The sequence below is a fragment of the Paramormyrops kingsleyae genome, chromosome 2, assembly GCF_048594095.1.
Source record: "Paramormyrops kingsleyae isolate MSU_618 chromosome 2, PKINGS_0.4, whole genome shotgun sequence".
Lineage (NCBI taxonomy): Eukaryota > Metazoa > Chordata > Actinopteri > Osteoglossiformes > Mormyridae > Paramormyrops > Paramormyrops kingsleyae.
The window spans coordinates 6091290-6116338 of record NC_132798.1 but is presented as its reverse complement, the minus strand read 5'-3'; the positions used below and the strand labels follow the sequence as shown (position 1 = coordinate 6116338).

Genomic DNA, 25049 nt, shown 5'->3' with positions numbered 1-25049 from the left:
ATAAAGTACAATAGCAGATAAGTTTCAATCAGTGACAAGCCAACCTGCTTAGCTTTAAAAAAAAAAAAAAAAAAAAATCTCCTGCGATCCTATAATTGCTTAAAATTCTGCTAATATCACTAGAGCCACTGGAGCTAAAAAGATAATGTTTTTAACTATTACAAAATGTATATACAGACCACTAAGTTTGGCATTTAAATAATCATGCAGTCATGGTCAGGCTATTGGAAGGAGGAATATGACTCTTTGCTCTGATCAATGAAATGGAAGAGCCATGTTAATGTTTATTTTAAAGCTTTTTTAGAAATGCTAGTGCCATTTAATATATGTGGGGAGTGCATTTTGTTTTCTGATTATTAAAATGCCCTCATTGTGGAATATGCTCGCAGACAGCGCTTTGATTATCGGTGAATCTACATTTGGTCTGTTTTAAGAATACAGAATGTGAAGGTGCTTAAGGGATTTATGTAGGCCAAATTCACAAGACCTGTTCAGCAGACTTGTCTGGCCTACATATGAAATTCATGAAGCTCTGTTAATGCTTGTGCTTGACTGTGATGTTCTCTGTGTGCATCCAGCAATCTGATTGAATTTTAACCAACCCAATGATTAATGCAAGCTTTAAGTATGTCAGTGTGTGTGCCATCTATTTATAAAAGCCTGAATAAAGTTGTGAAATAACTGATCCAAATTTATCTGCAATCTGAAATATATTGAACCAGTTCAAAGTCAAATTGAACCAGTTCAACGTCCTTCCTAAATCAGACATGATCGCCAAGAATGATCTGACCTCCTTTTACAAGCTGTGTCTAATATGACAGCTGTGCTAATTAGTTTTTTTTAAAATGAGCTGACCTGTTATACAAATGCACACTGAATTTGTGCTAAAATTGAGCAGTTTGATTTCATAATGCTCAAACAACACAATGCCTATACATATATATGAAAAAAAAATATAATGCATTATTTTTAATAGATTATTAGTCTTAGAAGTGCATAGGCAATAAACTACTATAGGTTTGATGGATATGTGAAGGCCTGACTTGAATCGGCTGCAGACTGGGACCATTTGAGAGTGTGTGAGTTAAAATTCAGCATGGTTTCATTTGTGCAAGTGTATGATCATTAGGATGTTTTATTCTGGCACGGGAACTGCGTTAACAGATTGTTATTGGAAGTTTTCTTCTTCACCGGGTCAGTATGTCTTTTTAAGATGTTTATTTTTGCTGATTTGATCTCCCCTACCTGCATGTAGGAATATGTATGTATACGCACACTGATGATAAAATGTACAAAACAATCCCTTTAGCTGTTGTGTTAATGGGTTCCAAAAATGCAGTTGTCTGTAACTTATTATTTTAAAAAACAAAATGAGAAGAAAAAGGAGGAGACTGATGGAAAGGGAGAGTCAGAGAGGTCCCAAGACAGAAGCAAGTAGTGATGAGTGTTAAGTTAACATTAATTTTCAGATTAAAATATTTTGTAAGTACAATAACCCATTTGACATTCGTGGTTTCTGTCGCTCATGAGTTGCCCATGAGCAATTAAATGGAAATTTGCCCGGCCAAAAAAAAGGTTGACATTTGAATTTTTTGTTGGACCGTCTTTAGCTTTGATTATGGTGCACATTTGTCATGGCATTGTTTCCACAAGCTTATGCAACATCTCACCCTTTATTTTCATCCAGATTTGCATTCATTTCTCACCGAGATCCTGTATTGACAAGTGAGTTGAACCACTCCATACAGCCTCCTTCATCACATCCCAAAGACCTTCATTGAGGTTAAGCTCACAATTCTGTGATGCGTCATGCGTTGGATATGATTCCTCATGCTCCCTGAACCACTCTTTGACAATCCAACCCAATGAATCTTGGCATTCTTGTCCTGGAATATGCCCATGCCAACAAGGAAGAAAAAAAATTACCAATGCATAATTATTAGTGCATACTTTTTCTTTAAGTAAAAGTTCTGGATGCGGTACGCTACACATCTTTGTCTCTGTAACAAAGTCTCATGTAGTTGTCTTCGTGACCCTGGAATATTGCATTTCTCGCAGTAACTAAAGTGCCATTACTTTAGCATTTTTCATAATGAGTCCAAAATGTAGTTTTCCCAGTGCATACAGTTGTAACTTTGTACAGAGAGGGACACAATTTAGAAGGTTTATGTATTAGGCCTATATAAAAAGGTCTTGATGGGAAATGGAAAAATTTGACATGCAAAATTACTGTATCAAATCTTGAGTCAATGCTAATCATTCAATAGTAAAATTATGGTGTGCAAATTAAGATAACTATTCATCAGCATGCAAGGTCATTGATTAATACCATGCTGCACCAAAAAAATAGGGTGTTACCAAGTCATGTGCTGGTGCAACAAACTGAGAAAGTTGGTAGCACCAGTCTTATTACTGGAAAAGTTAGTGTGGAGCCCTGTGAATTGTCTTAATTTAGTAACACTGAAGTTTTCTGTATGGGGTTTGAACCACAGTTTACGCATTCATATGTTTGTAATATATCCACTAGGGCTGGGTGATGCCTAAAAAAATAATTTACAATATTTAAGTGTGAAAATACACCAACCACAGAAGTACACATGGGCAAAAGTTACTTTTATATCAGTAGTCACAGCTGTGCCTTAATTTAGGGGTTTCGATTTTTCTTAGAATTGAACAGAAGGCAAGGGGGGGAAAGAGTACTTTAGTGAAATCTTGCAATGCTTTTGTGTTACTATTAAAAACTGCAGTGTCTGTTCAAAGTATCAAGGGTAATGTGGAGTTATAACTGTAAAATTAAATGACGTAGACCTACAGTAGGGAAGACTATGCACATCTTATCATTTTTATACATATTTATTAGAGGTGGGGGGGGTGATTCTGTTACATATTGCCATTCTTCAAGGTGCCGATTTTAATGTGACCGCGAGTTTTTAAAAAAAAAAAAAAAAAAAAAAAAAACTACACATCAATTTAAATATGGGTTACTGAACTTATGTTCATGTCTGATACTGCTAATATATTAGCCCAGTTGCACACAGCCTGATTTTGTTAAGGGACTGACATGCACGAGTTTGGTACGGTGTTATAATGAATGAGTATGTGTGTGCAGAGACTTTGCCTGCACCATCTCAGTTTAAAGCCACAACTAGCTGCAAGTATGTGAACTTTCATTGAATATCTCTATACCACTTCCCTGAACAATAAGTACAGTTTAAAAACAAACTTAACTATTTTCACCTCTTTTAAACTCTTTCCGCAGGTTTCACTTCAACCCGTGTCTTGCCATTTCATTGGCTGTAGCTCTTCATCACACTCATTGCCAGCTGCATCATTTTTCACACTACAGTTTAGATTTTTAGCCTGCTAGATATCTGACGGGCATCTGTGACACACTGGCGACTTTGTCCAGTCGCGTCTTTGAACTAATAGTGCTCAAGTGCTGATTGGCAGTACCAACGAAACACTGGCCTCCCATCTGGGGCTTTTGTTGGAGATCGCCAGCAACTTTCAGCAAGAAGGAAATCTGGGCTAAAATCATGTGATGTTACTTAACATTATTTTTTTTTTAGCCCGATATGAATTTCCTGGCAAAACCAGGAGTTTGCATGTTGGACATGTTTCCAGAAGAATACCTGAGTTTGGTATAACAGACATTCTTAGTCTTACCAGCTACTCTCTCTCTCTGGTGTAGACATAATTTATTTCGAAGCCAAAATGTTCCCAAACCACTGAGTGATGTAGGAGAGTCTTTGAGCTCTAGCATTAGTCATAATAAACTCAAAGTAGGGCTGGACAATAATTCGATATCAATATATATCGCGATATAATTTTTTTCAATAACGGTGATACGATTTTTAAACACATTTCCGATATTTCGATATACATATATACTGTATCATATAATATACAGTATATGAATAATCAGCCTGTTTTAGTTTAAATGGAAATATATTATTGTTAATAAGCTGAGTCTGAGAGTTTTATTTATTTGATAGTTTATTTCACATTTCTTGTTTGTAAAGGCTAAATACAAATAAAGTGAACCTTATTTTTTTTTGTACTGTTTTTATAAAAAAAAAAAAAATTATATAATTTTAATAGGAGGAGCCTGGAGGTATTATAGACTTTGCAAATTCAGTTTGCAGACATCCATTGTGTGTGTCCTCGGCAGTTTTTTCCTGAGTCTTTTTAATATTGTCCATATCGATATCGCAATTATATCGTATCGACCAAAAGTAAGAAATATATCGTGATATAAATTTGTGCCATATCGTCCAGTCCTAACTCAAAGCATAATTAGCATAAATTTTTCTGCGTTGAACATCTACGTGTTTCATACTTGTTCAAAGTTTAGGTTTCATCCATGCCAAGAAATGTATTCAAGAAATGTATTAATACCTTTCATTGCGCATTCCAGACTGAAAATGAGGTAACTGAAATGCACATCATGTATGTGTATACCATTTCTGCCGTTGTCTTTACTTTATATGTAGACCTGAAATGCTCTTTAGCAAAATCTGTTTAAAAAATTGTCATACATATAGACTCTGCAGTAATATCGATTTGGGCGGCCTCTACCAATTCCCACCCCTAATAGCCTGTGAAGACCTCTCCCCCCCAATAAATCAAAGGAGCTGCAAAGAAGGAATTTCCTTGTCTTGAAAGTAAATTGACAGTGATAAGCACTTATTTTGTTCACATTCATGTAAATTGGGAAGCTTGAAATTCCCGACTGGAATGCCTCGCATTCTGGCTGCTGACTGGACGATAGAGGTTTGTGATGTCACAACGTCGATCTTCCCAACTTGCAAGTGAACACAATATTACTGGAACATTCAGTGCTTGTGAAAAGCATTATAATAGTCATGTGTTTTTTTTTTTTTATTTATTTACCCATTGCAGTAGGAGGAGTGTAAGAACATAAGAGAGGGTGATGATTTCTAAGTATACTTAGAAACAACTATTAGCACAGTGATTTGCAGTCTTTGTAAAAACAAAGTTTTGAGAGGTGGAAGTAGCGTTTAGTAGAAAATCCCACTAAGCAAAGAACATGCAGTTGTGCGAGACAACGTAACGTGAAAAAAAGCAATAGATGATTTGGGAGTCAGTAGCTTGGGCTGTTTTTTGAACTTGTTACAGCTTGTGTTACGTGAGAGGCTGCTATTGCAACAAAGTATAAGTGATGCTGTTGCAAGTGGGAGGAAAATTATGGGGCATTTTAAGCATTTACTACTTGCATATACAGGTAATAGTGATATTAAAGGAAAACATTTGTTACAATGAACTGAATAATCAACATAAAACTATTATCGCGCTGTATTTAGTTTTGCAATGATGCACCCCCCCCTTGTCTTGTTATAAATCCAGCACACCCCTTTCCAGTTGAATTTTGCTTATAGTTGAAGGAAAACCATTGTTCAATACAAGTTTGTAAAACAGTTCAATAAACACATGATGTTTTCAAAATCAATGAGCAGTCATGTTAATCGTGATCTCAGTATTGACCAAAATAATTGTGATTATGTTTATTTTTTGCTGTAATCAACAAGCACTACACGTTGTGAATGGTAATATGGACATAAATGTATGTCCATAACTACTCACCAGTCATACTTGCTTGCCACCTTGCTAAGTACACTGTGCATAGCACAATATTAGCTTCTTTTTTTATTTTTGGTTGCTTCTAGCCACATAGATGTTACATTCTTGTAATTTCTTTCTCATTTATGCAATTGTATTACAGCTTTATTATTACGTTATTATTTTTATTAGCTTTCTTTCACTTTTGCACTTGGTGTTTTTGAAAGAGCTTCTTTCTAGCTTTATAGTTGTAGTGTCGTGACAGGGTATGTTGCCTAAAGCTAAATCTGTTCAGAATCTGCTTGTTTGAATACTCAGATAACCCATAGTTAGAAGTACAGTATCACTACTTATTTTGGCAATTCTGGATTTTTATAAATTTTATTTTCTGATATGCTGTTGATGTGCTAAGTTGGAAAGGACACCTGAAATCTGTTGTGCCTTACTGTAAGAATTGTCGTATTTGTTCTGCATTTGTGGATATCAGTCATTATAATAACAGAATAAGAGCCTACAACACAATGCCCGCATGTTTAGAGGCTGCAGCAGTACAACCAAAACAATCCAATGTGAAACAAAGCAATTTCAGCCTGCCTAACATTTCAGCACTGTCTGTGTGTCTTTGTTAATCATCTGTCTGTCAATCTTAAATTAGTGGCTAGATCTTGAACTAAAAACTTAATTGATCCTTATAAACCATTTAGCTAACTTGGTGAAAAAAAAACTGTATACCATCGGACAGCTAAAAATATAGTATTTGTGTTACCCAGTAAACTCACAGTCGATAGTCAGGTCGACTGTGCTGTGAAATAATGTGTGTGGCTGATGAGGAAAAATTGATTCTAAAAAAGGTTCCACTTTGATTGTATGTATTTGGTGACATCAAATTTCACACACATAAACCAATCTACTGTGATTTGCAAACTTTGCAAAGTTACTGTTTGTACAACAGGTGGCAACACAATCAATCTTTTTAACCAACTGAAACATTAGTGCCCATGGGCAAACATGCAGAATGTCTGGCTACGTGTATAGGTGTGAGCACATTGTCCTCAGACACAGGGTCTTCCCCATGTTCTGAAGTAACCAAACCAAAGTAAACACTTCAGACTGAAGCTAAAAAAAAAGAAAAAAATACAAATACAAATCTTACATTGAATATTTTTAGTTTTTTTATTAATCCATTTTTTTTATTTGTATTTGTTATAAACTGAGTTCAGAAGTGTGCAATTATTGACCAAAGTGATAAATGGTCATTTGTACACGAGACTTTTGAAACTTTCATATTAAAAATAATCAAAAAGGCATGTTTTCTATAATGAGTCTGTATTTTATATGTACACTATTTTACATACCTCAGTAATTAAGGTTATTATAATGCTACAACCGGTGTTTTGTGTAAGGATAGACTTGCTGGTTTAATGGATAATTAACATAACTGCATCCATTCCTAAAAAAATATTATTTGTATTATGGATCATGATTATAACAAAAAATAGCGTAATGTCATTTTGCCCATATCACTCACCCCTAGTTACAGCTCAGTTTCCATCCACAGTCAAGGCCCCCACCACTCACCTTCCCAACCCCCACTCATGTTGCATCATCGGTGAGTTAAAACGCTAATCTTGTATGGAGATTCTTTACAGTGACATTAAATTCAATGTCTAAGATGTGAGCAGAAAACATTTGGAATGACCAATTGAATTCGACACTTGCTGGGCAATTTTTATTTGAAAAGGTTATTTAAAATATTTTGCTTGCAGAAAGCTAAGTTAAAGAAGTGTTAAAAATGTTTAATCTATTAATTATTATTAAACTAAGAAAATCGAAATCGACCTAGATTGATATTGGCAGGTCAGGCTCAAAAAAATCAGAATTGCCCAAGAAAAATGCAATTGGTGCATCTCTAGTTATGCTGATAAGGTTACATTTAACCTTTTCAAGAAAGTTTCCATTAAAAAAAAAAATGACATTTTACACGAAAGGTAAGAGTGGAATGCAGCCCCTGCCTGCTGAGAGTGCATGTAGAACACCCTAAATATAGAACGTACTGGGTCGTAATGCAAGCCAACCGTATTCTGAGATAAGTAAACTGCTAATATTTGATACCATTATTCCCCAATTTCTGCCCCACAATACAATCAGCAGCCATTCACTTCAGCAAAAGACTCCCACACAGAGTCAGTTCTACTAAAATGCATTTATTTTACATCATTCCTCAAGTTTACTGAAATACTGAACATTTGGATCACTGCTGGTAGTCAACACCAAAGTCACAACGAGTTTGCCATTTATAGAATTATTTACGTTTTAAGTGCCCAATTTGTGGGAAAAAGAGGACTAAAAAGTAAAAAGGTTTAGGAGGGACCTCATCTTTAAATTTAAATGTTAAACTGAAGGCATGCTGGTTTGAAAACTGAAAGCATAAATCAAAACAAAGTGATTTGTTCAAAGGAGCTTAAAGGGGAATTTCATCCAGAATGTGTCAACGTGTGAAAAGGTACCATCTGTGTAGGCAGTTGAAACACGGCACATCACCTTGCCGCAGGGACAGTTCAAACAGAGCCCCGCACCACAACTGAGTGGAAGATGGATCACATCCATTCACTGAAACACTCTTCCTCTCCAAAGCTTCTTAAAAACTCACAAATGGCACAGAATCAGTCCAAGTGGATGTACTGTCTGGCAGAATAGAACTAAGGTTTTCTGTAGCCAGTACACGATCGGCACACAAACTACACACCTGCTAGGAAGGTACAATTTGCATAATATTTGCTAGGAAACCCATTTAAATTGAGATTTGCCTCACAAATGCTTAGTCCTGTGGTCCTTGTGCCATTTGCTATTAATCAGGGAAAGGTTTCAAATGATATTCACTGTTTAGGAGCATGTTGTCTTTATGGTTCAACCCAAAATGGACATAGAAGGGGTTATGCTGCTTAAGTTCTTGAAAATACCATATACTGTGGTCATAGTTTCCATTATCTGGTATAAATCAGATATAAAATTCTGACAAATTTGAATTTCTTCAGTCATAATTGTATTAAAATAGGCTCAAATTAAATTTCCATTACCCTTCTGTTTTAAAAAAATGAATCTTTTTGTATGAATGTGTATGCTGTAGACTTGCCTATATGAGGAACAAAACAACTGTTATTTGTTTCATTTACACTGATAATGTGCGCACACCATTACAACAAAAAGTAACAAGCAAGAGAGATCAGACATGGCCAAACGCGCAAACGAGAAACTCTAATGACAATGACAACGATGAGTCGGAGATTTGTTTCACATCAGTGTCCAAACTAGAGGGCAATAAATAATTTTTAACATTTCCTGTGCATAAATATCTCACCCCAGAGCGCAAATGTGAAACTCACAAGCACAGAAAGAGGATTTGCATGTGTGTGTTTCGTATCACGCTTTCCTTCTTGAATGTTTTTTTCGTTCTTGATATGATAGTTATCTTTGCGCACCAAGCCAAAAATAATTAAAAAAAAATATATATCCGGGCCAGCAAACAGTTTTCAAGCACTTTCCCCTTCTAGGGGGAACTCCCTCTGCTGATTGCATATTGCAGTCTGTCCTAGATTAACCTACACGCCAGCTGGTGATACTAAAATCTATGCCTTTGGAGTTGTTGAGCTGACAGCGCTTCAATAGGTCTGCGATCCCGGAATCCCGTGCTAATAAAAGCTTTGCCTAATCTCCTCCTCTTAGTGCTTGCATAGAGTATACGGCCCCCTGTTTCATGGCCCTCTCTGTTGATGGCCTCTCATGGCCCTGCTCACTTTTATTTACACCACACCCTCAGCCCCTTGACTGCAGCAGTCTGTTCTCATCAGCACGTGCCATTGACCCACATCCCTTCCAGGAGGACTTGACCAGCTTCAGGGTCTCTCCTGGGATTGTACCTGTAAAGACTTGTAGTTCTGTGCTAAGTACCATGATCAGTCCGGTCAGAGTGACCTGACAGCCCATTTTCAGGCCGATTTATCTGCAGTAATATCGATTTGGGCGGCCTCTACCAATTCCCACCCCTAATAGCCTGTGAAGACCTCTCCCCCCCAATAAATCAAAGGAGCTGCAAAGGAATTTCCTTGTCTTGAAAGTAAATTGACAGTGATAAGCACATATTTTGTTCACATTCATGTAAATTGGGAAGCTTGAAATTCCCGCCTGGAATGCCTTGCATTCTGGCTGCTGACTGGACGATAGAAGTTGGTGATGTGACAATGTTGAGCTTCCCAACTGGTAAACAAACACACTGTAACTGCAACAGGCAATGTGGGCTAAAATGCTACATTCAAAGCCAAATCATAAATCCTTCTGTTATCTTGCTTGCTTTTGTAGCCTAAGCCTGCTTCCCCAAAAAAAAAATCAGTAATTAAGGGATAGTAGCTGTCAGATATTGCCACTCGTGTTACTTGTCTGAAAGTGTCGATTTACTAGTAATATTGCCTTGGAACCCTGCATTACAGGGCAGAAACTAGCACAGCATACCTTTTTTGGCTCAGGTAGAATGTACATTTCCTAAACTTGAATTTGTAAAACGTGGTATCTAGAAGGTGGCATAAGTAAGGTGGTACCAGCTGGAGAAAACATTGCTCATGTCGGCATGGTGTGACAAGCCAGCACAGGTCTCCTTCATAGTCAAACTGGCCAGAGAGTGCATGATTTTTTATTTTTTTTGTGCTGCTTCAGATGCTGGTGAGTCTGTCTGATAATCCTGTTACCTTGCCTTAAATCAAGATTACAGTGTTTCCCACACACAGACTTTATTTGGGTGGATCACCCAGGTATCTTAATGACCTGCTGAAGTATATTGGGTGAACAATTTTAGCATTGTTTAGGCTATTTTTATGTTATCCAACTGAGAGAAGGACGTCATGTGCTGTCGATTTAACTTGTGGACAATCTCTTTACCTTGCTCTACCTGTTCTCATTCTGTTCATTCTGCTATCGCAAGAAGGGTACCAAAGTCTGCGGAGAAAATCAGCAGAGAAATGAAGAGAGAGATTCTCTTGAATTTTATTTGATGATACGGTGGATATTGTACAAGCATGTAGGGGTGGGCGATATAGCAAAAATAATTCGCAATTTTTAAAGTCAGGATCATGATCCATGGTCAGTTTTTTTTTTTTTTTTTTTCCCCCCCCCCCCATATTGGATTTTAATACTGTTTTGTAAATTACTGATCAGTACAGCCAAACTAATTCCCCTGTTTTCAAAAATATAGCTCTATATGGTAATAAACACTTAACACCCAAAACAGTATGCTTTTTTTAGGCAGCTAATTAGATTTTCCAACCATGAACAGGTTAAGTGAATATTCTCTTTCATTCAACACTAAATGTATTTTGCCTCTAAACTGACCTGTGAAATGGACTGAAAGGGTGGAGCCCCTGGCTGTATGAACATCAGTAAATGGACCAGCACCAAATGTGCTCCCATATTTACAGGCAATAGAGTTCTTTGGAAAAACTCAGCAAGATTAAAGGGGCAGTTCACCCCAAAACTAAAAAAGATGTTTTAGAGGTGCTTTCTTGCTGTGTATTCACCAAGGTTGTTTTCCTGGGAGTTGACTAGTTTTGGAGATATCAGCTGTAGAAATGCCGGTTTTCTCTGCAATATAATGCGACTGAACGGCATTCTTTCTGTGGTGTTTAAAGTGCCAAAAAAAATACATTCGAAGAATTCAACAGCAGTGTCTCTTACCAGAAATTATGACCCGGTTACTCAAGATAATCCACTGACTTTGCAGTGAGCAGTTTAATGTAGGAAGTATTTTTGTCTTCCGAAATCCACACACAGGTCGTATCGCTGTGCAGAACATTTTGCTGCGGTGCCTGTGCTTGTATCTTTTGCTCTGTGGAGTCTGTGTTAAAGCCCCTATAAAGTATATCTCTATTTTCTGTTTTGGGGTGAACTGCCCCTTTAAGTCCTCTGACAAACAGTGCCATCTTTGTACATACTAAAGACTTTTATTCTTATTGTTTTTTTTTTCTTGTTTGTTTTTGTTTTCTTTGTCTTCCCTTGTGAATAAATGGAAGGGAGGTTATGTGAAATTAATAGAAATATTCAATTAATCAGAATATTATATTAAAGGTCACATATTTGTTCTTCGTTACATGTAGTGGACCATTTTTGTGCCCTTTCTGCCAGCTACAACCACAAGTACACTTCATACGTGTGGGAAACACTGGGTTATTTTTGTTAATCAAGCCTTGTCGTTTTGAATGTTTTAAATTTAAAAAAGGATAGTTCTTTAACAAAGTTAATAATTGACTGCCATTATGTGTTGACAACTGTAAACCAATTAAAAGTTAAAACCGGCTTTTAAATTTTTTCTTTAGAAAAAAGATCTTAAGCATCTTATTTATATTAACGGTCTGTACCAATATAATAATCTATGAAGTTGTTCCCTTTTTGATTGTTCTGTCTGTTTTACGATCCACATTCTCTCAACATAAATATAGCCCTTGTTGCTGGCATGGTGTTAAAAATCAACTTGACTAACTAACCGAACACCTAAACTATAAAACAAAATTTCTGTATATTCCTGTCATGAAAAATAGTAGTTAGATGACTATTAAGTCCTTTATGAATTTAAATAACTGTCTTTTTTTTATTATTTCTTACTGAATCTGTTCATTAGTTCAGGTTCAGTTCCTGAAAACAGTGCCACTTGACTCTGAGGGGCAGTATTACTGACAATAATAGAATGGAGTGACTTTATTTGTGCGTTTAATTTCTTGCACTTGCAAGGCTGGAAGTAGAATTCTAATGCATAAATTTAAGCTCTCATTTTTGGTATGTTATCGGATTTTCTATCTGAGTTACAGGGTAAAGCCACTTTTGTTTGAATTAGTAAGAGCTTCTTCATAACATGTGGGTCAGATAATTAAATGTGTTAATGAAGAATTCTTAGAATACGCTACTGTGATTTTTTTGGGAGTCATTTTACACAGGCTTACGCATGCTTTTAGCCCACATGAGAAAAAGAAGCTTATTATAGTAATAAAAATGATGCTTCATTTGCCATTTGTATGATTACAGTTGCATAGGAATTCTCACACACGTGTATACAAGAGACAAAGCTTGGTGTCAGAGCTAAGGAGCATTTTTTGGAGAGAAGAGCTCAGCAGTGATGCGACTACTCTACCAACCATGAGATTTGAACCATTTTAAACACCTAATGAAACTGTAATTAATAATGTATTTATTGTATTAATATATTATGCATAGGAATTGTATACGATCAAAGCAGTAGGCCAGTACCACCAAGGGAGGTGGACATCCTGGGAGGCAGTGGTAAACAGGACAATCACCTGGACTGTCATGTGGAGGATACCTCAAGCCCGACTCGGCTTTTTGATCAGGGCAACATATGACATCCTTCCAGGCCCCCAGAAGATTAACATCTGGTATGGCACAGAGGAGTACTGCCAACTCTGCTGCTACCAGAACCCAAGCCTGCAGCACATCCTCTCCGGTTGTAAGGCAGCGTTACCACAGGGCCGGGACAGGTGGCATCATGACCGTGTCCTGCGCAAGCTGGCTGAAATTCTGGAGGCATGTAGGCTTGAAGCGAACAGGACCAGTCCAGTACCATCTCAGAGATCGATTCACTTTGTTAGGCAAGGAGACCAGGACTTGTCATACACTCATAGGGCATGATCTCTTGACACCTTGAGCTGAGTGGAACTTAACGGCTGACCTTAACCAGCTGCTCAGGTTCCCTCAGGAGATCACCCCAACTTCTCTACGACCTGATATAGTGCTCTGGTCCTCCCTCACCAAGGCTGTCATCATGGTCGAGCTGACCATTCTGTGGGAGGAAGGAATGGAGGCTGCCTTCGAGAGGAAGAAGGACAGGTATGCAGAGCTGGCAGCTGCATGCTCACAGGCCGGGTGGAGGGTGTTCACATTCCCACTGGAGGTTGGTTGCAGAGTAGGGCTGGGCGATATGACTGAAAACTGTATCACGATATGAGTGTTTCATATCGGTCGATATCGATAATTATTGACATTTTTTATGACCCATTTAAAATAAAGACCAGGAGAAAAATATATTACATTTAAACATTTTTATTTTAAACATGTCAACAACCATGGAAAATAAAGTGTTTTTAAAATATGTGCAGTGTTTTGTAAACATAAATAAAACTGACGTAGACTGAGATACAGTACATCTGTAATATAAAAAAACAAACCTGATACAGTACAGTAACATTGTTTGAAATATAAAACCTGCAGAAATATGAAAAAGTAACTCTTCAAGTTATTCTTACTCTAATCATACTTGAAGTTGAACTATTCAAGTATATTTTCAGTCCAGGTTTTGTGCTAGGAAAAGACACACATGCAAACACTAACGAGGAAGACGCGATACGTAGGGAGCCGGAACCCGGAAGTGCGCCGTAAACACAGAGAGGAAAGAGAGAAGGGGAAACAAAAGACACGGCAGACTCGAAACGAAACACGGGATACGCGAAAAACCGGACAACATGACACATACAAACCGAAAGGATACAGACCTATAACTTAATATTCAGGAGACGGGGGGGCGAGCGGCGTTAGGGAAGGGCGAGGCGACCGTCACAGTGATTCACAAAAAACCGGCAGAACTTCCATAAAGCAGTTGTTTTGCTGTGCTACGACCATTTATGACAGCTGCGTTTCCGGTGTTCCGGGCAATTCAGTTTCCCTATGTTTCCCCTGTCGCGCGCTGATTTGTACACGGTTTCGCTGTTGTTTTCATGTCTTTTTACGAAGCTCTTGAGGTAAACAAGCCACATATTTTAAAACATCACATGTTTTTTGTTTTTACTGATAATAAATGAAAGTATTTAATTCGCTGGATAGAGATATTTCTTGATGAAAACGGTATAGTATTTCTTATAAGACTATATTATGCGTGACGAACTACTGTATTCGCATGTAATACTGTACCTGAGTGATTTTCAGACATCCCACATACATATTTGCCTAAATATTAGGAGAAACATTATTTCCTGACATCCAGGATATTTGGTTCCCCCCTGTTAAAACAGGTATACAGCAACTCTGGGCCTCGGTACTAATAACAATACAGTATTCACATGTAATAATGTACTTGAGTGATTTTCAGACATTTCACATACCTCTTTGATTTAATATTAGGGGAAACATTATTTCCCGATAGACAGGGGAAACATAGGGAAACCGAATTGCCCGGAACACCTGTTCGGATCCAAACTAGCTTCGCAACCTCTGTTTTCTTCCGACGAAGAATAAAAAATATCGAACGTTTTATCGAACACATTTTTTATTGATATCGATCACGTGTCTATCGCGATACATATCGTAATCGTTTTATCGCCCAGCCCTATTGCAGAGGCTATGCAGGAACATCAGCTCAGCGTCTCCTCAAGTCCCTGGGCATCTGAGGTACCAATCTGAAGAGAGCCATCAGAGGTATTGCCGAGGAGGCAGAACAGGAGAGCTTCTAGCTCTGGCTCCGCAGGAAGGACAAACCATGGGGAAGCAGGGATCTTAGAGGCAGCGGTAGGGAGACATCCCTGTCACTGCTCCACCACCCAGAGATGTTCCGGGATTAAAGGAGCAAAACATCGGTGAAGGGCGGTTCCCGGCTGCTGACCCTGCAGCTGGAAGAAGGGCACTGCCCAAGGTGCAACAGGCAGAGATACCAAGCAGGTGGTTTCACCTCCTACTGTACCTGTGCTGAATATTGCCAGTTTTGACAATAATGTACTAAGTATCACTGCCATTGAGTTATAGTTGTCTTTCTTTTGAATAGAAAATTTTGTTTATATATGAAAATCTTTGTAGTACATTTCTTTATATTACCACTATTTGCAAAGATCCCAACTTTTGTTAGGGATAGTTCTTTAACTCCTTCCATGCATATGTGTTGATTATTACGATACAAAGGAGAGCCAGTCCCCATAGATGTCATCAAGATTCCCAAACCAGATTATAAAAAAAGTCAAACAGGCTTGCTTTTCACATTGAGTTGGGTATAATTTGTAGCTCAAACACAGTGGCTAAGCATCATCACTTTGGGAAATGGTCTGTGTGTATGTGCACTTACCAGATAAACGGATAAAACACAAGGACAGTTGAGGTGACACCTCTATAAAATAATGTTAAACCTTTCCTTGTTAAACCAGCAGGTCTGATGTTATTAAATGAATGGGGTGGCTGGTTGAGTTTTTATTATGAGATAGAGCATCTGTTATGAAGTAAGTAGAGCTGTTATGATCGCTACTGTGTCCCTCTTTGGCAGGGCTCGCCAAGGACCCATTCTGGGCTTGCTTGTCCTAACCCATCCAGCTGTTGATTTGGACCATGTCTTTCTGACTAATCCCCTCTCTTGCTGTTTGTCCGGGCTAACCTTCTCCCGATATCACTTCCCCCTGAAAGTACCACGGAGGGGCTGGCTCATAGCACGGAGGGTAGCTGGCTCATTCTGTAATCATCTTTTACAAAGGAGAGGTTTTGTTAGCAATGTGGGAATTACATCAATATCTACTTGTGTATACACTGATTATTGCCTGGTGTGGCTTAGCACTGAGGGCACACATTAGCCATAACACATCTGTGATGTATTATAACATTTCGTTAAAGTTTAGAGTAATAACTTGTCAGAATGGCACTCAAGTTTCTCATGCAAAAAGCTTGACTGACAGGAAGCCATTAACTCTGGTTACTGATGGAGCTGGTTGCTTGTGATTTATGGCTAATGGAGTTGAAATAATAGAAAAGTAGCAAAAAAAAAAATGTATATATATATATTAGGCACCAGATACTTTGCACATCACGCTTTAATTTTTAGAAGTCAGGAGCTGTTGTGGCTCTGCATGAGCATGTTTGTGCTCATTGTCCATCCGTCAGGCTTCCTATCGTTTATCCTAGACAAGGTAACAGGGAGCCCTGGCATCTATCCCAGGTACTTCAGGGCCAAGACAGGGATATATTCTGGTCAGGATGCCAGTCCATTGCAGGATGCATACACACCACAGGCAATTTAAAGATTGCAAATAGAAAATCCTGTGTTTTTGGGATGCAGAAACCTGCACTGCCGGCATACCGTTTTAATTATTATTTTTGTGACCATTGAATGGATTATTAGCCTAAGCCATAGTTTGGCATATACATTGATTTAACATTTGCCAGAACTGGACGATTTATGATTCTTCTTTTGAATCTTGTTGAAAGAATGAATTTTAATGGCCTTCGGCAGTCTAGTAGCATATATATATTTTTTTTTGTTAAATGTTTTTAAGCATTCAGAATTGAAATGCATGTTTTAATTTGAAATTGAAATTCCAGTTTCTAGTCCAGGTGACAGCGGAGCATTCTAATCACATTTTGAGACTGAAGTTATTGCAAATGGTAACCGGTCACGATATCGGCCTACAAATACCTGCTTTTCTTTCTGATTTTCATTAGAGGGACATACTTAGATTTCCTTCAGGATGCTGTAACTGCTTGTAGATGGACTGCATCATGAATACTGTGTGGTGTTTCAGAAACTGAGCTCACAATCTGCATGAGTGTAAGGGTATGTTCACACTAGGGAAGCCAAAATACACAATGAAACGTGTAACTCGTTGTACTGCATTTTTTGTCACATGCGTTTTTTTGCGTTTTCATTTCACGTTTGTCCGTGTTCTTGTCCTTAGTTTGATATGTGCACCAATATTTAGGCTTTTGAATCCTAGGTTGAGTATTTCTTCAGATAAATAACTGAAGTATTACAACAAAAATTTTCATCAGTGAAAATTTTAAGTAATCACATAACTGCATGTTGTATATGTAAAGATGGTGCATAATTTGGTATATTTGTGTAAGGCATAAGAAAAATGATATGCCAAAATGTGCAGCGGCTCTGAGGGAAGCTTTAGCACACAATGCTTATTTCATGTATAATGTACCATTATTATTGCTTTTTTATTTTATATGATTATTGCTATTAATAATAATAATAATAATAATAATAATAATAATAATAATAATAATAATAATAATAGTAGTAGTAGTAGTAGTAGTACGTACGTAGTAGTAGTAGTAGTAGTAGTAAACAACAAATAATAATAATGGCACTTTATTGATCTCCATGAGGAAATTCTCTGTTAGCCTACCCATTCTTGCTGTCCATGACAGACATGTAGGTAGACTTCAGCTCTAGACGAAAATGAGAACTCCATATTCTTAAAGAATCTACATTTTTTGAATCTTGGTTTAATCCTGGTTCTCCTGGCAAAAGGCGACACTGAGCGGCAGGTTGCTTCCAGGCTGAAAATTTCTAAGACTGCAGAGCACAACAACAAGGTGAAACAGGAGACACCGGAAACCATCAAAAACCAGCCAGGTAGAGGACGGAAGCGACTTTCTAATGGCAGAGATGACCGTCAACTTATCCGACAATGCCTCGTGAATTGGAGGATGACATCAAGTGACCTTCAAAAACAATGGGAAACATTAAGTGGTAACAGACTCCTAGAAGCAGGACTGAAGTCCCGTAAATCAAGTCGGAAGCCCTTTCATCCATGAGTAACAGAGGAGAACCAGGCTGCAGTTTGCAAAAAAAAAAAAGAAGAAATGTATGTTTTACCCAGACGCATACCCACAAATTGAGAAATGAGTGGTCTCTTAATGTTTTCCAGAGCTGTATACACTATATTGTCAAAAGTATTGGGACACCTACCTTTACACACACATCAACTTTGACATCCCATTCTTAATACATAGGCATTAATATGGAGTTGGCCCACCCTTTGCAACTATGACACCTTCAGTTCTTCTGGGAAGGCAGTTCACAAGGTTTGGGAGTGTGTTTATAAGAATTTTTGGCTATTCTTCCAGAAGAGCATTTGTGAGGTCAGGCACTGATGTTGGATGAGAAGGCCTGGCTCTCAGTCTCCGCTCTAATTCATCCCAAAAGTGTTCTGTCGGTTTGAGGTCAGGGCTCTGTGCAGGCTAGTCAAGTTCCTCCACACCAAACTCGCTCATCCATGTCCTTATGGACCTTGCTTTGTGCACTGGTGCGCAGTCATGTTGGAACAGGAAGGGGCCATCCCCAAACTGTTCCCACAAAGTTGGGAGCATGACATTGTCCAAAATGGCTTAGAATGCTGCAGCATTACAAGCTCCTTTCACTGGAACTAAGGGGCCGAGCCCAACCCCTGAAAAACCATCCCACAGCATAATATCCCCCCTCCACCAAACTTTATCTTTGGCACAGTGCAGTCAGGCAAGTACCGTTCTCCTGGCAACCGCCAAACCCAGACTTACAGTATCCATCAGATTGCCAGACAGAGAAGTGTGATTAGTCACTCCAGAGAACACGTCTCTACTACTCTAGAATCCAGTGGCAATGTGCTTTACACCACTGCATTCGACACTTTGCATTGCACTTGGTGATGTAAGGCTTGGATACAGCTGCTCGGCCATGGAAACCCATTCCATGAAGTTCTCTATGCACTGTTCTTGAGCTAATCTGAAGGCCACACAAAGTTTGGAAGTCTGTAGCTATTGACAGTTGGCGACTTCTGCACACTTTGCCTCAGCTTACGTCATGCCTGCTTTGTGATTATATATTGTCATAATACCACTAACAGTAGACCGTAGAATATTTAGTAGAGAGGAAATTTCACAAATGGACTTATTGCACAGGTGGCATCCTATCACGGTACCACGATTGAATTCACTGAGCTCCTGATAGCGAACCATTGTTTGTAGAAGCAGTCTGCATGCCTAGGCGCTTCATTTTATACACGTGTGGCTATGGAAGTGAACACCTGAATTCAATTATTTGGAGAGGTATCCCTATACTTTTGGCAATATAGTGTATATAATATAATGTAATATCTGCAATGACATGCATGTATAGCATTTTAGTCAAGTTGAATTTGCTCACTGTTTTAGATATGAAGTAATAGTAGTGAGTGTGTATGTATGTATAAAGCATGGCGCACATGCTAAAGGACCATATAGTTTATAGTTGTCTATGGCTAACTATGCATTAATGGGTGGCTCTGTGTATGTCGTCTTGTAAGATGCTGTTGCATTGCAATTTTGCTGTTGTGATAAGTTCTGTATGCAAACTGCATTTTCATTTACTTTTAATGTGAAGTACTCTGACCTAACTAAGACTTTCCCTCTATTTTTATTTGGACCCCGATCCCTTATGCTCCTTCTTCCCTCTGCCATATTGCTAAGTAATTAAACCCAGTAACCCAAGTTTTAATTGATGCTTTTGAAAAATTGAGCAGTCGAGTTTATTCAAGTTATGACGGCTATACAGTATATAGCTGTGTTTTAGATATGACGTAATAGCAGTGGTGCACTGATAACCATGAAAACCAGGCTGGGGATGAACTTGCCAGCAGTGAACCTTGCAGAGATTGCCCACTGAGATTAGTGAAACAGTGGAAAGATCAATCTGCAAGCCAGATTTAACAATGAATTAAAAGTTACTGGTTTGGAGTTGCAGGTTAGGAATTTGGTCTCATTCCACCCTATTTTCTATTGCTAAATTAGTTCAGGTGGGCTGGTACTTTATGACCTATCCTGAACTGAACTTTGGCATTCGGATCGTACAACAAGGAGTACACAGCTGAATGAAATTGTTTCTCTAGGCTCAATGTACAAACATAGACACAATACAAGTGCATGCTATACAACAGCAAATAAACATAATGGACAGCATAGACAGACACGTTCATGTATAGTCCAATAGAGGCTGAAATAAAAAATAATAGTCCCCATCATAAGAATATTGCATGTTATATTTCACGTAGTTGCATTATTGCACAGTGTGACAAAAAATAAAAACCTTGGTGAATGGTGTTAAAGTAACAAGAAACATTCTAGCACAGAAATAGCAGCAATTTAAGAGAGATGAGTTCTTGTGTGTGTGTGTGTGTGTGTGTTTGTGTGTGTGTGTGTGTGTGTGTGTGTTCAGGGATTCAGCAGTCACAACAGGTCAGCATGTTGTGTGCTGGTTGATGGAGTTCAGTAATTTGATGGTCTGTGGGAAGAAACTCCTACTGAGTCAGGCAGTCTTGCTCCGCGTTCTAAATGGTGAATAAGCCAACAAAATCCCTTGTCTGTCACTATGGAAAATGGCTGATCAAATTTAAATATCGGGCCACTCTATATCTATACTATGCATGTGTACTTGTAAGACCCTTTAAGTGGATGTTAATTTAATTAATAATCTGATTATTTACTTAATACTCTTGTGAAGTGAAGGATTGCACCGCCTTGATGATCCCTGTTTTATCAGTGTTTGTGTCTTAAAGTATTTCATCATCAATTCAGTGGAACTTACTTTTCAGGTGATGGTTGTTCCAGGTTCCTCTGTCATAAACATACCAACCCTACCCTCTTTATTTTCCCCACAATAGCAGTGCCGTTCCCTCCCCACCAACGACTCTCCATGAAGGAGCTGTTTGAAGATGGCAAGCCCAAGGTGGAACTACTGAAGAACCACCTTGTGAAGGAGGGCCGCCTGGAGGAGGAGGCGGCACTGCGCATCATCAACGACGGTGCCAAAATCCTGCGCCAGGAGAAGTGCATGCTAGAGGTGGAGGCACCCATCACAGGTACCATTCCCCCTTGGTGGACCAAAGGATCTCTTACTTTAGGTCATTCAGATGAACACAAGGGATTCAAGGCCACCTGATGCTTTGCTCAGGTGTGTTGTAAATATTTCCCATTCAACAACAAACCAAACTCTGTCAATGGTCCTGAAAAGGCAGCCATTATTTGGTTCATATAAGCAACCTTGGGGGATGCATCTTTTTTTTCTTCTTCATACACTAAGTTCACATGTCAGGCAGCTGATGAATACTATGTTGCTGTTAAATTTTTAGAATGCCATGGTCGTGTAACAAGTAATGGACATGCAGTATTATTCTGCAGTCACAGCACATCTCTGACTCCTGATAATCTCAGAGTTTTCCTATTTCTTATTGTGAAATGTTCCTGTTCAGTACATAGAGCACTTTAAAGTCAGTAGTCTTGGTGTGTTCAGTGCATTTCAAAATAAATGTAATCTAAACTGATATGTGTTTTGTGCAAAGCAAGAAAGCAATAGCTATAGCTAGAATTCTTTCTCTTTGTATACTGGCAAACTAATTGTACAGAGCAAATCTCTAGGCATCATCAGTTTAATCGTGTTAGATTAAAATTTTCTTCTTTTTAAGTATTATACACCAAATAGTTCTTAAAAGTTTGTAATATTCCCAGCATTGTAAGGTGCATGTGTTGTGAGTAATAACTTGAGGATTTATAAGTTAGACGCTATGATGCTTATGCTTGAGCATTAAGTGAAAGGTAAAAGCTCACGGTAGAGCTGTGTGCACTACCTTCTGCCCATGATGTACCAAAATGCTGCTCTTTAATATAGAGAAGCAGTGTGCTTAAAATGCGCAGATTTTTGAGGAGCCATGCTACTGTTGGACCTTAGAATCTGCCTCTACATGTATAGAAGCATGTGGAGAGGGAATGTACAAGAGGCCAACTGTTTCGGTACAGCTTCATTAATGCTGTCCAAATGTTGGTGTAGGCGTTCATTTTCCTAGCACTACAGCTATCGCCCATGAACTGCTCGATTGTAAAATGAATGTAATCCCTGGCCAAGGCCAGAGCTGACTTGAATGTTCAAAGGGAAGTGTACTTTATGAATTCATTTTGACCGAGGAGTTACTTTTAATGATGAGTTTTATTGAGTGTCGTTTCAGATGCCGCGAGGTTATGATTATAACCTGTCCCTAATAGTAAAACCGGATTGCGTTTGCTGGAAAAAAACTTACTGTTCTGCCAAAAGCTTTCCAAAGTTAGATTTTAACTGCATTCTCTGGCTTGCTTGTTTGCTTATTTGTTTGTTTGTTTGTTTGTTTATTTATTTGCTTGCTTACTTATTTATGTGATGACTCGTGTTTTGGACTCAAGACCAGGTCTGTATTCTGTGGTGCTGTCCATTAGGACAAAGGACAAATAGCTAACAAAATGACTTGGTCATCCTCCATTATTTTGGGGTGATGGTATAGTTTCGTATGAAATTACATGTAAAGTTTAACTTATTGCATTTTCCATGCTTATTTAGCATATAGGTCACTGTTCCGGTTGTGGCCAGGAACTACAAAAGTTCCTAGTCAAGAATCCCCTGGAACTCAAAACCGGGAACTAGGTTCCTGAGCTTCGTTGGGAAAGTGCCTGTTATCAGAAACGGAAAAGTGTTTTCTGCTTTTCTTTTTCTTATCTGTCTAGTTTGTAATTTATATATGTATATAGTTGTGCAGTATATACAAAAGGTTTGGAATTTAGGGGTTTATTACATCCTATTTCCATTACCTAATTAGTTCAGATATTGCATGAATTATACAGTTCTTTGTGAAATTATGTGGAGGACTGTGGGGAAAAAAAAATGTCATAACTGGCTAATTAGAGGTGTCAGCTGGGCGGTGCAATACAGTTACAAATTTTGTTTAATTTACTTAGATTTGTTCTCGTGTTGCGCCCCATACCCTTTGTCTCTGCTGACAGTGTGTGGTGATGTTCACGGACAGTTCTTCGACTTGATGAAGCTCTTTGAGGTCGGGGGTTCACCAAACAACACGCGTTACCTCTTTCTGGGAGACTATGTGGACCGAGGATACTTCAGCATTGAGGTGAGTGCCTCGGGGCTTCCTTCAGAGTGCCTCGGGGCTTCCTTCAGAGTGCTTCCTTCAGAGTGCCTCGGGGCTTCCTTCAGAGTGCTTCCTTCAGAGTGCCTCGGGGCTTCCTTCAGAGTGCCTTGCCATTTTCAGCTGACTCCCAGCTTTCCCTTCGTGTTCCATTGGTCTCGCAGAGGGTGTTGTAATAGATGTATCTTCTACTTGTGTCTCACTTACACAGCCTGTGTAAGAGCATGCCATCACAGGCTGTACTTTACTCACCCTGTAACAGGATGAATAGTGTCCACTTTAACACTTGAGATTCTGTCATAAAAGACAACGGAGCAGTAAAATATCAAATTAGTGTCCAGGTTGCTGTGCATGTGAAATAATGATTTGGCAGATCGTGTGATGCTGACAGACGGATTGCTGAGATGTAGGAGGGAGATTGTTGGATCACACTCTAACATAGGCCGGGGTTCCAATTCTGCTCTGCTACTTTGGCAGGGGCTTTGGGCTAATAGGTCTTGTTCCCCTATTACGTCCTTGTTCCTCACTCTCTTTCCTACTAGTTTTCAGGAATTTCCCTACTCTTCTTGTAACTGGTTTGTCTTACTGATACATGAAGTGTTTTTTTCTAATTGTTTAATTTGTGAGAAAAGGATCAGATAATACATTCTTCTGTTGATTGATCCCTAGCACTATGGCACAGTTTTCCACATTCCTCTATTCAGTTGGTAACTCTGAGGAATTCCTGACAGCCTCTTTGGGTGCAGCAGCTGATTGGCTGGTTGTGTGGTCGGACAGTCGAGCAGCTGCTGATTGGCTCATTTGGGGTATGTGTCTCAAACAATGCCTTTCAGTTTTAGACACTATAAAAATGACACACCCTGCAATTACAGTCACATTCATTATTTTTTCATGTGGTACTTGCCATCAGTCTCACTGAAAATTATTTCAGGGTTTTGTGCTGTTATACTGGATAATGGGCAGCTTTACTGAACAGCTTAGTGCTTTTATACTGGTTTTAGTTACTTTTTCTGGCTTTGAAAGGACTTACTGAAAGAGAGGCAGTGTTTAGAAATTGCTGATTATCTTTGCTGCAGTCAGACATGTGGTGCTACAATCAATACAATTAATAAGGTACATTAGTGGAGATTTTATTTCACGATGACTAGGGACTCCTTGCTTTCACAATTTTATCACTCTTCACTGAATTCTATGGTTAGTTTGCTGTTGGGCCATACTGATTTCGGAAAAAAAACACGTTAGATTGTTGACCTGAGTGGTTTGCTGAGGAGCTCAAACAGGCCTGGTGGGGTGGCTGGGACATGCCCCATTCTAAAGGTATGGGTTTCTAAAGCCTGTGTTCAGAGCCAGGCTTTCTGATGGGTATCCAGCCAAATGTCAGAGACAAAAGCAATTGGGGTAAATGGATGAAGCACCATGCATGAGTAGAACTCTGTGAGCATCTCTCTCCCTGCTCCCACAAGCAGCCTGCATTTTCAGGTGTGTGTGTGTGTACGTGTATGTGTGTGTACGTATGTGTGCGTGTGTGTATGTGTGCGTGTGTGTGTGTGTACGTGTACGTGTGCGTACGCTGCTTGACTTTCATATATGATCTTTGGTCATTCAGGGCTCTCAAGCAGAAACTGGGACTAGCTACAATAGTTGGCTTTCCATCACCAATGATATATCTTTGCAGTCTGATGTCCACCTGTGACGATTGTGACTGTTTATTATAGATGGAATACGACCATTGTCCTCTGCCGACTGATATCATTTGATATGTAA

The 25049-nt window shown here is 38.8% G+C and overlaps 1 protein-coding gene across 3 annotated transcripts in view; it reads left to right on the top strand.

Moving 5' to 3' along the window:
* LOC111857559 (serine/threonine-protein phosphatase 2B catalytic subunit gamma isoform) overlaps positions 1-25049 on the top strand; it is a 51142-nt gene that overhangs the window by 6000 nt on the left and 20093 nt on the right. For all 3 annotated transcript variants that reach the window (XM_072704332.1, XM_072704333.1, XM_072704334.1), the window contains exons 2-3: positions 21003-21200; positions 23146-23270. In XM_072704332.1, the coding sequence (XP_072560433.1) occupies positions 21003-21200; positions 23146-23270 (323 nt within the window). The remainder of the gene's footprint in view (positions 1-21002; positions 21201-23145; positions 23271-25049) is intronic.